This window comes from Crocodylus siamensis, chromosome 1, assembly GCF_052110815.1.
Source record: "Crocodylus siamensis isolate JL-2025a chromosome 1, ASM5211081v1, whole genome shotgun sequence".
Lineage (NCBI taxonomy): Eukaryota > Metazoa > Chordata > Crocodylia > Crocodylidae > Crocodylus > Crocodylus siamensis.
Window position 1 is genome coordinate 199,143,952 of NC_143395.1, and position 13,792 is coordinate 199,157,743.

Genomic DNA, 13,792 nt, shown 5'->3' on the forward strand with positions numbered 1-13,792 from the left:
CTTACCCTTTTTTTAAACTCAAGACACCCCTCATTAGACTCGAGGTACTCCTGGGAAAACACTGTCTCTTAGTTTTCACTCATCTCTTGACTATGGGAAAATACAAAAGCATTTTTTTATTGCAAAGAACTCAGACAGACCACGACAGGTCACCATGCTGTTGACACTATGGATCCCTATTTGAAAACTTTGGGTTTATCTTGTGAATCATGTGCAGATGTTTGCATATCTAATAGTGCTGATATAGCGTGACAACCCCATGGCACTCTTAAAATATATTGTGGCACCCTAGTTTAGAATCACTGTTTTACAGCAGGGATCAGAAACCTTTGTTAGTTGGGGGCCAGAACAACCCAGCTCCAGTCTGGGGCAGACCAGGTGGTTTTGGCAAGAATCAGCAAGTGGGACAGAGTAGGACAGCAGGCACTGCTGCTGCTTCTGTAGTCCCTAGCCCTGGCTGGGGGCAAGCGCAGCTTCCAGCTGATGGGGAACTGTGCCAGGGCCAGACAGCTGTGAGATACGTGCATCATCACAGCTCCATCCCCCTCCTTCCCCACCTCCCTGGCTGCAGCACAAGCACAGCTTCCAGCCAGTGGAAACTGAGGTAGGGGAGCTAAGCATCTGGAAACTGCACAACCCCAGCTCAGCTACATACTGACTGAAAGTAGCACCCATACTGCAGCTACAGGGGGCAGGGAGAAGTGGCCACAAGATGGGCACAGCTTCCAGCTGCCCAACCCTAATGCACCTCCTGGCTGCCACGGGCCAAGGCAAAACCCACTATTTCTGCAGGCCAGATCCTCTGGCTCCAGCCATTCATTGCCAATCCCTGATCTTTAGCATTACAGAAAAAGCCCTTACTCTAGAAGATTGTGACTTCTACTCCCCTGCCTTTACCAAAATTAACCTGTCCCAAATTCCTCTCTTTGTGCTCCTTTGCTTGAATAGAACTTGGTGGTGACCTGGAAGGATTTTAAGAGGACTTGTGCCATCTTCCACTTCTTTGTGATATACAAAACACAGACTGAAATGGCTACTTCCTGCTTGTTTCTTACCCTTAAGACATCTGAATCTAATGTCTCGTCTGATTTTGTTGGTGACCCAGAGTGTGCTTATTGTGAGGTCTTGAAAAAATAACACGGGTCCTTTCTCTAACAATACTTATTAATATTAATCAGACATTAACACAGACTACACAGTGGCTGCCTTTGTAAAAATTAAGCAGGACTACTAGTCTTGAAAGAGAAGAGTTTCCTTTGGCTTGATTACTTTGTGCATTCGACAACACTGTGGTCCTAACCCTATGATGAAATCTGAGCAGAGAGCCCCTCACATCCTAGTAGTGCCCCCTATGCAACCTCAGTGGGGATCCACCTTCATGGTTCACTGCACTTTGCCCACAGTTAGTGTCACTGTTTTCTCTACACATGGTCAATCAGGCCTTGACCGGGATACTGGATCTATAAGGGTAGATTTGAAGGCTGAATTGGAGTCTTTGTGAGTGTCCCCAGTTGCTCATGTGTATCTCTGTACCACCATAAGGGAGAGAAAGGCATATTTAAACTAAGAAAATATAACTGCAAAACCATAAAACATGGCAGAGGCATTGAGCAGCAGATGTAATATCTGACAGTGACTCCAACCCTTCTGTAACTGAATAGATTTCAAGCAAAGTTACTACAATATTAAAATATTGTATTTGATGAAAGAAACATATAAAACTATGGTAGAAAAGTCAATACTGGCCTCCACATGGATCCTGCTGCATAATAATGGTCATGTTTTGCTCCTACTAAAGTCTTAATCTGAAGAAAGGCTTACATCCCTGCTGAATGTATTAATGCAGCAGTTCTTAATCTCGTTATACTCAAGGCGCCCCTTGGAAAACACCAGCTCTTAGCTTTCACTCAGCTTCTGCACTATGGAAAAATAAGAATCAATTACTCTGCTGCAAAGAACTCAGACTTCAGCAGGTCAGAATGTTGTTGACACCATGGATTCTTATTTGAAATCTCTGGGTACTGCAGAGAGGTGTCCACAGACCGAACAGTGCTAATACTGTGCAGCACTCCATGATGCCCTGAAAAGGATTTCACGGCACCCACACGGTGCCCTGAGAAACGCTGTACTAACTTTTATTAATGCTGATGTGCTTGGGATCCAGGTTTTGCCTGATCAGGACCCAAATGCATTCATGCGTATATTAAAACTGGTTGGCTGAACACAAGGGAGAAAAAAGCACAACAAATTATTTAACAAAATGACAAAAAATGTTATTTCAGAAATATTGGCTAATCCCATACAGAGCTAATTAATGCTAAAAATCTGTAAATCACTTATTTGAAATCTAACTATAAAGTCATCAAGTTATCAAAAAATGCATGATTTAATCGGTTCTAACAGAAAGGTTTTATTTTTCATCCAGAATCCACCTAATTATACATTTCACAGGAAAATATTTTTTCCATGAAAATCATCAAAAAAAAATATTTTATGCAAAAATTACTTTAATTTAAAAGAAATACAAAGGCTAGGAGTATTTTATCCACTTCTCAAAACCTCTCTGGCAATTAATCTGATGACAAAGGTGCTTTCCCATGAGTTTCAATCAAGTTAATACAAGTTACAACTTACTACTATATAATGGTAGACCTGACAAACTAATTACTTTAATAGCATTAGCTAATCAAAATCTAGAAAAAGGTATGGCGATTATAGACCAAGTGAACAACAGAGGCTAGAAACACGCTACCTGCTTTATCCCACAGAATTCAGATTCTTAGAATCTATCAGACTGCAAGTTCATTAATTTCAGAGCTCTGAAAGTATATACCATATTTATTCAAATCCAAGATAAAGTCTTTTCCCCAACATGGGGGGAAAAAGGCTCATTTTGGATTTGAGTACTTCCTCGGCACAGGTGACTGGTGCAACTCCAGCTCTGGTAGCAGAAGCTAGAGGCTAAAGTCAGAGGCAAGTTTAAGACAACCCTCCAATAATTATATATTATACATGGAAAGTTATAGCAAATTTATAATGCTCCATGCCCAGATTCTAATTATTGGTGGGGGGGCTGCCTTAAATCTGAAGTTGTCTTGGATTTGGGTAAATATGGCAGTTTTTGTCATTTGTCACTAAGAGCTACCAAATATCACTAGCTGATTTGGAGTATGTGCATACAGATTTGGGCCTTCTCTTTACACAGGAACTTGCACCATTTTTTAAAATTCATTCATTTAAATATGTACAAACTGAAATTATAACTGGCTTTTTCCAGCTTAATTAAGGCTAGAAGTTGATTCATGTAAATGGATATAAACCAGACCTCACTAAACACAAGAGCATCCACATTTAGGGTTTGCAGTGGCTAAACTGAATTGATTTAGTTAAATTTGGGCACTGACAATGCACCAGACAGCACTCTCAGAGGAAATGGGTTTGAGAGGCTAGTTTTAAATATCCTGCACAGTATGGGAGCTGGGGCAGAAAAGGATATATGGCTGTGTAAGATTTTGCTCTTCCCCAAACATTAGGACATCTGCCTGGATCTTTGGAGGTTGTATCCATTCCCACTGAGGTCCTGCTTATACCTAAACTATCTCTCAACCCCTGCTCCCTTCCACTCAACTATTTCAGGCTCCTCCCAAGGTTTCTGTCCCTCAGCAGGAGCAAATATGTGGATCCCATGAAGCCTGAGGCCATCAGACCCTGGATTTGTAAAGAAGAATCTCAGCTCTTCCTTACAGAAAGAAATTTCTGAATAGAGCCTTGAAAATATGAAGGATTATAAACAGATTGTTATGGAAGAAAAAGCCCTTCCTTGGGTTATACATCTGCAATAGGAGACAGAAGAACATTCATTCTGCCTCCAGTCTTCAAAGCAGCTATCTGCACACTGGCATGATCAAGATGGATGGGAAATGATTATATTTCCAAAAAAAATGGTGGGGATAAATTACTCTTTCATCAGCCCCTAAAAAAATGCTCACGTTACCCTGGTCACCCAGAGATCTGAAATAGGTCTGCCTAGCTGACCAACAGGTTCATCTGACCCCTCCGCCTCTGGAGGGTTTTACAGGCTCCATCAAATCTGGCAATACTGCATGTTCTTTGCCAGGTGAATAACTGTTATGTTTCTAACCCTGTGGGGTTCTCTCATCCAGAAGTGGTTTTGGGTGACCTGCCCCGAGGAACTCAACACTATGCTGGGTATAGAACATAAATACTGCTTAAGTCCACAGGGACCTTCTAAGTTCTGAGAGAGAGGGGAGGGCTGAGATATTCTTTTTTTTTTCTCCCCACGGATTTCAGAGATCGCCCAATTTCACAATTTCCGTGAAATCCATGTAATCGCGATTTGGGCAGGTCCCTATTTATGACAGACTTTCATTGTAAGATCATGTACTATTTTTTGCACGGGACTCTTCTCTCATTCAGCGCACAGAACTCAAGTTCCAAAGCGTCCACTCTGAGACAACTTGTCTTTACTTTTTCAGTCAGCAATACTTAGTACTTTATATGTTCAAAGCACAGCTCCCACTGGCTTCTGTGAAGATCTGAATGTTCAGCATATCTCAATTCAAAGTCCATGGTAGGAAGCCTCAGAAAATCAGGGAACTCAAGTGTGAAAAGCCTGGTAAATCACTTAGAGCTATACCTGCATGGTGGCAGGAGGTGTGATTGTGTGGATCACGCAGATTTTATCATGCCTTATTGCCAGTGCAGGAGGAGCCAATCCTGAGCTCCTCCTGCACTGGCAAGAAGCAAGCTCCCTCAGCTTGGAGGCCAGATCAGCTGACAGACCCACCCACTGGGATGCATCATGCTCCCGCAGCTGGGAGCCCCAACTGCTGATTTGCAGTCTGTGGCTGCTGTGATCTGCCAGCCACAGGGATTTACGAGCCCCGCTGCAGCTGGGAGCCTTGTCATCTGACAGCTCCCAGGCTCTGGGGTAGACATAGCTCCCCCACCCCCAGAGATCCAATCAGCTGATGGTACTCCCAGCCACCAGGGCCCCTGGCCATACATTCAATTAATGCCATGATAGGAAGCAACTACAAAGTTCTCCAACATATTCTGTGGAATAACTTCATAGCTTATTCCTCTTTTATCATCCCATTGATTGAATGTGTGGCTAGGTGACCACTGAACTCATCCTTAACTGGTTAATCACACCTTAAGTGTAACAGGTACATGATGCCTTAGACCTAGAATCACACAGCAACTCCATGCCAGAGGCAGGGACAGACTCTAGTTCTCTGGGACAATATTATACTGCCTTAGTGATTCTAGGTCTCAGGACCCCATCCTTCCTCTTCCTGCAATGCCCTGCCCCATTCATTACAAACTTTCTAGTTTCTACAATAAATGCAGCTAGGGGCATTACAGACAGCTGCTTCTTTCCCCATGTAACCCTAATTCACTCCACCACCCCAAGGCTTGAATGAGGCAGGATTCTGTGAGAAAAAAATACTGTCATCAGTGAACTAAAGACTGCACCAAAACAAATGTGTGCAAGGGGGCTGAACCACGTTTGTAAAAATAATCCTCGCGGCATCGCACTGATATCCACAGGACTCATCAGATGGGTGAGAAGCCATGAGTCTACCATATAACTTCTGCCACGTGCGCTAATTGCTCTCATAGGCCCTAGCTAAGCTATCCATCTACCTGACCAAGGTGGCAGCTCTGGCTGGAGGGACGCTGGTGACTGTGGGGCTGTCTTTTTGTCCCTCATCCACTCACACCTTCATGCAGAACTTCACTGGGTAGCATCCACTGACTCCTTGGACTCCTAGATCCAGTGCTTGCTTTGCCCCCTTGAAGTACTTGTGATTAACCTATGACCCCCACTCCTGTCCCTGTTTTCTTCTTTAGTTGTCCCCAGTAATCACTTGATTTGCACTTAGCAGCCCCCCCAGATTAAGGGGAGCTTTCAGCTACACTTGATGAGCAACAGCCCATGCTCCCAATACACTTCAAATAGACCTTGTCAACTTCCTCCTAGGCCTTGCTTAACTCTGACCAGGAAAGAGGCCAGGAGGACCCCCAAGGACAGAGTTTCACTGAGCACTATCTACTTGCTCCTTGGACTTGTTCGAGGGCCAGTGGGAACTGTCTGGTGTGCTCTGCTCAGTCTCTCCCCTCAGCACCCTTGTTAGAAACCTCTGACCTTCACTTCCATCCCTGTTTTGTTATTATTTGTCCCAAGGAATCAGTGACATGCCTGCAGTGGCCCCCTCATCAAGGGAGGCTTATATTTTGAAGTGATGAGCCTATGCCTACGATTCCCCAAAGGCCTGACCAGGAAGGAGGCTCTGACCAGGATGACCCCAGGGGACTGTGGGGCCATTTTCCTGTCCCTGGTTCACTTATGTCTCCAGGCAGAGTTTCACTGGGCCAATGTCCACCAGCTCCTCGGACTCATCTAAGGGCCAGTGGGCACTGTCTGGCATGCTCTGCTCAGTGCCCCTCCTCGGCGCACTTGTTTTGAACCTCTGATTTTCCCTCCCATTCATGCTTTGTCTTTTATTTGTCCCATAAATTCACCTGACACATACTCAACAAACGGCCCTCTTGCCTAACAGGGGAGAGGGATACCTGCTGATCCATGGGCATAAGGCCCGCATTCCTGATACATGTCAAAAAGATCAGGCAGAGCTTCACTGTGCAGCATACACCGGGCTCCTCGGACTCCTCCAAGGGCCCGGGGGTGCGGGATGGCATGCTCTGCTCAGTGCCACACCCACCGCACGTCTGAGACGCCTGGCCCTGCTCTCACACATGCCATCCCAGAAAATCACTGGCTAATAACTCGCCCGAGTTCCTCCTGCAGCTGCACGGAGGAACCGGCAGCTTCCAAGCAGGCCAAGACCCCGGGCAACAAGAAACACCCGCCTGCCCTCCCCACCCCCACATGAACTCCATGGGGTGGGGAGGGCAGCCCGGGGGGCAGAGTTAAGGGCATGCAGCAGGGAGAGGGAGGGCGAGGCGTTCCAAGGGGGCGTGGCTCTGGGCGGCGCGCGAGCAACCGTCAACTTCGGGTGGGCGGGCCCGGCCTCTCCCTCCCTCCCCCCCAGGGCCGCGGCGCGTGACACCGACCTCGCGGTCGCGTTGCTGCTGCAGGTGCACGGCAACCACCGTCCCGACCGAGAGCAGCAGGGTGACGCCCAGCACCGCCTTGGAGCCCGCCGACATGCCCGCCCCGCCCCAGCGCACACACGCACGCGCGCGGCAGCGCGGAGAACGAGCACGAGCGGCGCTGCGCAGGAACCCGGCAACGCACGCGCCCGCCTGCCGCGGGGGGCGGGGTTGTTGCGCGAGCCGCCGCCAGGCCCGAGCAATAGAGCGCCGAGCGCATCGATGGCGCCTCACGGCCTACCAGCTCGCACGAGCCGAGCGCCGCGCCGAGGATTGGGGCGCGGCGACTGGAGCCTGACGCGCGGGGGGTGCTGGGAAGCAGGCGTCCTTCCAGCCTGGCCCTGGAATAGTGTCGAACTGCATTGCCATATTTGTGTTTGCATGATCGTTTCCGTCCTGGGGCAATGTGCAGTCCATCATAGTAAAAGTGTGCAGAATGTACCTTTCTTGGAGACAGCTCATTTCCATAAAGTAGGCATGTGGCCAAGCTCTTTCCACTGGGAGTCTGTATCTAGGGCTCAAATTACGGGAGAGTTCAGGGCAGCTCAGCCCCCCCATAAAAAGACACAAGCCCCTGTAAGATTTGAAAATCGTAACAGTAGGGGGAGTCTCCAGTTTTATTAGGGCATTGTGATGGGCAGCCCAGGTTTTTTTGCAGACCCCTGCAAGAATCAAAGTGTAATTCAAACCTGTTGGTACCAGACTCATAAGGTGTCCTGTCCACAGTGCATTGGACAGGGACCTTCTGCTACACAACACCATTTCAAATCCATCTCAGTCATGGCGACAGACCATATGTAATTTTGTTAGCAAATGTTAAGAGTCATGAGACAAAAATGGCAAAGCTATAAGGGAAATACAGAGTACCCAAGCGAGGGACTGAAAATACAGTGTTAGCCAACTATGGCCAGGGGTGGGGAGTAGGAGAAGGGGACGGAAGAGGTTGCAATGCTGAGAGAGAAAGAAGATGGATGCACACAAACCCATACAATACTCTGCAGTGGTGGAGGGAGTAGGTTGAAGGAGTTACTCAGTCCTATTGCAGGGGTCCTTGACGGGTGGAGTGGTCCATGCTTGGAGAGTAGCTCTCAGAGTCCGTCAGGTGCAGAGGGGACTTCAGGAGGTCCCCTCTGGGTCTGGTCTGGTGGCAGTCGGTCTGAAAAGCAACTTTTGGGTTTGCTGTCAGCACTTTCTTATGACAGCTTGCCTCAAAATGAAGAAATGCTTCCATTTTGATGACCCAGTTCTCACCCACTTACATGCTGCCTTACAGTGAGCAATATGAAGTAAATAAGAAAGACTTATTTGCATGCTTATTTGAAACTTTTTCCAGTGTGCAATAGTTTTTCAGCAAATACAATAATTTTGAGCTTCCAATGCAATAATTTCATATTTAGGACCTGGCAATGCTGGTCTCATAAGAATCATAGTCATACAGAAGCAGGGCTGGAAGGGACTGCAGGAGGTCATCTAGTCCAGTAGTTCTTAACCTTTTTTGTAGCAGGACCAAGATCAATGGCCTATCCTGCCCCAGTGCCCCTTACTCCAGACCTGCTGGCCCCCACCTCCAGGCCTCCAGTGTATGAGACAGTGGCTGGAATGGGGGGCCCCTAGCAGCCCCCTGTAAGCTGGAACTGTGCCAGCCTGCAAGGTAAAAGCCACAGTTTCCCACATTTTTCCCCTTTAAAAGAGAATGCATTTTTAAAGTTTGTTCATGACCCTGTCATGTATTCTTGCAACCCACTTTTGGGTCGTGACCCACAGGTTGAGAAATGCTGAAATCCAACCCTCTGCCTGAGGCAGGACCTTCCCTATCCAAACCACCTCATACAAATCCATAAATCTAAACTACTTCATAAAACTACCATCAACCCTGATGCAACACAAACCTAACACCCTAACCTGCCACAGGTAAAGCAGGGGAACCATGGCAGCCAATGTCCTGCTTCTATGAAAAGTTAGTGTACGCTCAAGAGGTCCCAGAGAGAGGGCCACAAGAAGCAGTGACAAAAGCTGATAGCCTCCTAGCCCTGATAGTCTGGGAAATAGGTGAAAGGTGAAGGCTTGTGTGGGTGATACTTTTTATTGCAGGGGTGTCAAACATGTGGCTATGGGTCCAATTTGGCCCACAGGTCCCTGTCATGCATCCTTACCCCTCCCTGGTGCGGCTTCTGGGTCTCAGTTGACATGCTGGAGCGGGTGCCATAGGTGATGTGCATCCAGGGGCAGGCATTGATTGTAGTGTAGATTCCAGAGCATGTGCCGCATATGCTGGATCCAGCATGGGGGGGGGAGGAGAGCGGGACCCATAGAGTCATAGCTGCTAGTGTTAGAAGGGACTTCAACAGATCATTGAATCCAACCCCATGCCCTGGGGCAGGAAAGAGTGTTGGGGTTACATGACCCCAGCCAGATGCGTATCCAGCCTTCTCTTGAAGACATGGGCCAAATCCAGCCAATGACCTGGCCCTGCACCATTCATCTAGCCCAAAAGGTAAGATGAGTTTGACACTCCTGTTTTACTGCACCAGCCACATGCAGATGGTCTAATGAAAGCTATCACCCACCGAAACCCTTGCTTCACATAACAAGAACTGTTTGTGCTGCTACTGGTATACAAGGATACACTGAGGAAGACGAAACACACAAGCTGTATTTCCAGATTCAACTCTGCTGCTAACTACCCTTTTTAATATTCCCTTTACTCTCTGTGCTTTTTGCTGCCTTGTCCTTCCTGTCTTCTCCCTTGCTATGCTCCTGGTCTGTTCCCTTTCCTCAGTTGACCTTATCTTTGAATGACACAGCATTCCTCTTCCAGTCCTTTCTCTTTTGGAGCCCTCTGCACTGGTGACACTTGCAATGATGTAACTACACCAGTTCAAATAAATGCTATATAGGTTATACAGTACAAACAGGTTATAATGGGATGTTCAAGGCCCATTTTTACCAATTCTCCATTATGACTTTGCAGTCTGGTGATTACAGCTATTCAACATCACCCATGCAAATCACCCCAGGGAAGACAGTTAACTTTCCAACATCGTTCCTGTGTGCTTTGCTCCCTCACGTTCTGGTATATCCATTAGCTTTTCTTTTTCAAATTTTATTTTTCAGATTGACTTCTTTTTTTAACCATACCCACATGAAATAAACAGAATGAATGAGCATGCTTGGAGTATGATTCATAGATCTTGATTCTTCTCCTACTGGCACTGATCCTATACCAGTGAAACTCCACTGTTTTTAATAGGGTTATTGCTGAATTTAGAGCACTGTGAGTGAGAGAAAAATTGGGGTTATTTGATGACTGAAGTAACAGCTGGGGGCAGCCAGTGAGATTAAAGCTCTGAGGTGATATGTGCTAGATATAAACAAAAAGAGACAGTGTCTCAGCAAGATATAAACAGAAAGAGACACCTTACAGTATTCATAAAGGAAATAGGGAGAAGACGTGCAGAATATCTCCAAGTATAGCGTTAGAGCCAAGCCTAGCACCTCCAGTCGGGTGCCAGTTTGGACCATATGGCTCATTATTTTTTAACTGTTTGTGTTTTGCAACCCAGCTCCAAACCTATCTTTCCTCCCTGTCATTTCCTTCTAGTGATGCCCTATATCTAAGTTCTTCAGGGCAGAGAGCTGTGCTTTATGTCTATAAAGGTCTGTGCATCTATGGAGACTGCCCCTCTGGAAGGGGCACCGCAGATTCCATTTGTCAGCTATTCAAACTCTGAGAGCCTCCCACCACTTTGGGAAATCCGTATTGACCTGCAAGTCTCCCTGGTGGTATTATAAGAATGCACTACTCTGTATAAGGATTCGTATCTGTAGTAAAACTATGGACTGTAAGGAAAGCAGTGCCACTTATGACTATCAGGCAACAAATTTCCTGCCTCTTCAGGGTGCTGACTTCCACACTGTAAGGGCCCTTTGGCTAGTGGCATCCTAGATATGAAGAGATCTGGTTAGAAGGGAGGAGGAAAGGCCAGAAAGAGGATCTGAGTGTGAAGCAAGGAGTGAAGAAGATGGAAATTGTTGCTCTGGGAGAAGGTGACTTGACCTAATAGAGCAGGGTGGAGGGAAGAAAGGAGATGAGAACCAAAGGGATATAACTGGGGAATGAAAGGTAAAGGCCGGAGCTAAGACGGAGACTTGTGGAAACCAGAGTGTGGAAAGAAATAACAATGGAACAAAGAAGGAGAATTGAAGAAGAGGACACTTCAGGATTATCTACATAAGAAACTGGTTTTGGAAAATATTTTTCTTGTGCAATTCCTAAAGTACAACTATTCTGACAGAATGTGTCAATGTTGCTTTGTGATAATATAAGCCTCTTGTCTTTCAAGCCTTCAGTGCTATGCTTTTTTAAACAGACCTTGTGTTTTGGGCAGGCATCCTGAGGTGCAATGTTCTGCTATGAAACACTAGACATTCTGGGATTTCTTTTGTGGCGTGCTGTGAGATACCTGTTAGAAACTACTGGGATTATGGGTTTTGGGGTCAAGCTGGTACACTCCCATGATTTCTCTCCTGCCATCCCCCAAATTCTTCTGGCTTTTGTGAAACAGCAAGTATTTTTAAACTGCCGTGAGGCAGCAAGGAAGGAACACAGCTGGGTGTGTGTGTGGCAGTCCTGACAGGCATTCATACAAACAGGCTGATGCACGTGTGTTGGCAGGATAGATTTGGATGACTTGGGAAATAGCTATGGCAATCCAGGCTGAGGAGGAGGAGAAAGAGGTGCAGGAGTGACAAGGAACCGCCATCTTATGTAGGTGGCCACCAGAAAACTGTATTGCCTTGCAACATGCATGCCAAAATGCAGCACCATCTTTGCCTTAAATTCTCTTTTCTAACACCCTCAGCTCAGAACAAAGCAAACTACAAAATAAGTAGCCTTTGCAGTAACTGTTCTGAATTCAAGGGATAAAAGAATGGTGCCTTATCCTCTCTGCATTTTTAAATGACTCTGCAGCCTTGGTTTGGGCAAGCTACTTCATAACGTGTAGCCCGGGTATACCAGGGGGTGTGCCCTGTCCTCCGGTGACAGTGCTGGTGGTCAGGCAGGGTGCTGAGGAAGGGGTCAGCTACTAGAGTGGCTTCCTCCCCACTCTACAGAGCTAGGCCAAAACCAAATACTTAACTATGTACAGTTTATTACAAGAATAAATACAGACACTTAATATAAAACAGAATATTTACAAGGCTTAATATATAATGCTATATATAATATTCCACAATTCACATATAATACCAAATATGAACCAAATAACTTACAACCTATACAACACATTTAACACATAGGGATATTAAACTATATAACCCAAGTAACTTAACCATAATATTTCTTTAAACCTTCACAAATAACAATACCAATATACACACTGAGACAATAAAGCACATAAACCATATAACCCCCCTTAAAGATTACCCCTAGCTATATCGTCCTTAATACGACAACCTCAAAATAGGGAGCGCACTCAGCACCTCCCCAAGGGGGTTCCCTGAAGCCCCTCCCCTTTAGGGCCCTAGGATGTGGACACGCCCCTCCCGCAATGGAGGGTGGAAGTGGCAGACCCTCCTCACCCATGTCAGCCTCTCCTGCAGGCCCTGCTTCCCCAGTAACTCACGTTTCCTCTCTGGTGAAGTCAAGGCTCGTCCGCTGGTGGCTGATCCCACAAGAGCCTCCCCCAGCAGCACCTTCATCTCTCCTTGATGGCCCGGTGCCCCACACTGGGCACCCTTGCTGGCTCTGACTCCCCAGTCTCACACTGGGGGTTCTGCCCTTACCCAGGCCCTGCTCTGGGCACCGGGGCTCTTTCAATTAAAAGTGGGGGCCGCACTGCGGGGCTCCGTCACTCGGCCTAGGGCTGGGGCTAATTTGAGCAGCCACGAGCTCCTTCCAAGGCGGTTCTCTGTGCGCCAACCTGCGCACTGGGTCAGGCCCAAGCAGCTGCAAGCTGCTCCCAGGGCCAGCTCTCCATGTGCCAGTCTGCACACCGACTGCCCAGCCGCTTGCTGGGTTTGCAGGCTCAACCGGCCTCAAGTGGCTCCTAGAGCCTGATGCCTGTGCACCAACTTGCTCACCACTGAAGCTCAAGCAGGATCCCGAGGATGGCCATCTCTGGAGCTCCTCTCTCCTCCCCATCCCTCATCATCTCTCTCCAGCCTGCTGAGCACACTCCCCTTTTATACTCTTCAGCGACTCCATCCCCGAAGTTCTCTGGACCTGGTTGGTGCAGTTCCGATTCAGGTCCAGGTGCTCCTTGCCCCCTCCCTTAGGAAAAGGGTAAGGCATTGTTTCCCTGATGCTGCCTCCGGATTGGTGGGCGGGCTCCACCAATCAAACAGCAGATCCTCGATCCTGGGACTCAACCCAAGCTCTGAAAAGGTAAGCCTGGTACACGTGCATAGGTGGCTAAAAGCTCAAGGGAATCCATCAAACTCTGTACCAAAATGTTTTTCTAGTTGCTTTCTTTTTCTTTTTTTGTATTTGCCATTGTTATAAAGGTACCTTATGAAGGTCAAGCAGTGTGTTCAGTTTTAAATCATCCGGAGTGCTGCCTTTTGACAAGGGGCCACACCATTGACCAGAAAACAGAGAGCTAGATTAAGCAACATGGGAAGGAAGTTGGGAAGACAGGCAGTGCCCATG

At 47.1% G+C, this 13,792-nt stretch overlaps 2 protein-coding genes across 4 annotated transcripts in view; both read right to left on the reverse strand.

Moving 5' to 3' along the window:
• KAT14 (lysine acetyltransferase 14) overlaps nt 1-1,761 on the reverse strand; it is a 26,268-nt gene extending 24,507 nt beyond the window's left edge. For 2 of the 3 annotated variants that reach the window (XM_090052185.1, XM_090052175.1), the window contains exon 1: nt 1,747-1,761. The gene's annotated coding sequence lies outside the window, so the exon portion shown is untranslated. The other variant, XM_090052202.1, reaches the window with a different exon arrangement.
• PET117 (PET117 cytochrome c oxidase chaperone) overlaps nt 1-7,568 on the reverse strand; it is an 8,011-nt gene extending 443 nt beyond the window's left edge. The window contains exon 1 of the mRNA XM_090052225.1: nt 7,102-7,568. Within this exon, the coding sequence (XP_089908351.1) occupies nt 7,102-7,197 (96 nt within the window). The 5' untranslated portion in view covers nt 7,198-7,568. The remainder of the gene's footprint in view (nt 1-7,101) is intronic.
• Nucleotides 7,569-13,792: the final 6,224 nt, after the last annotated feature.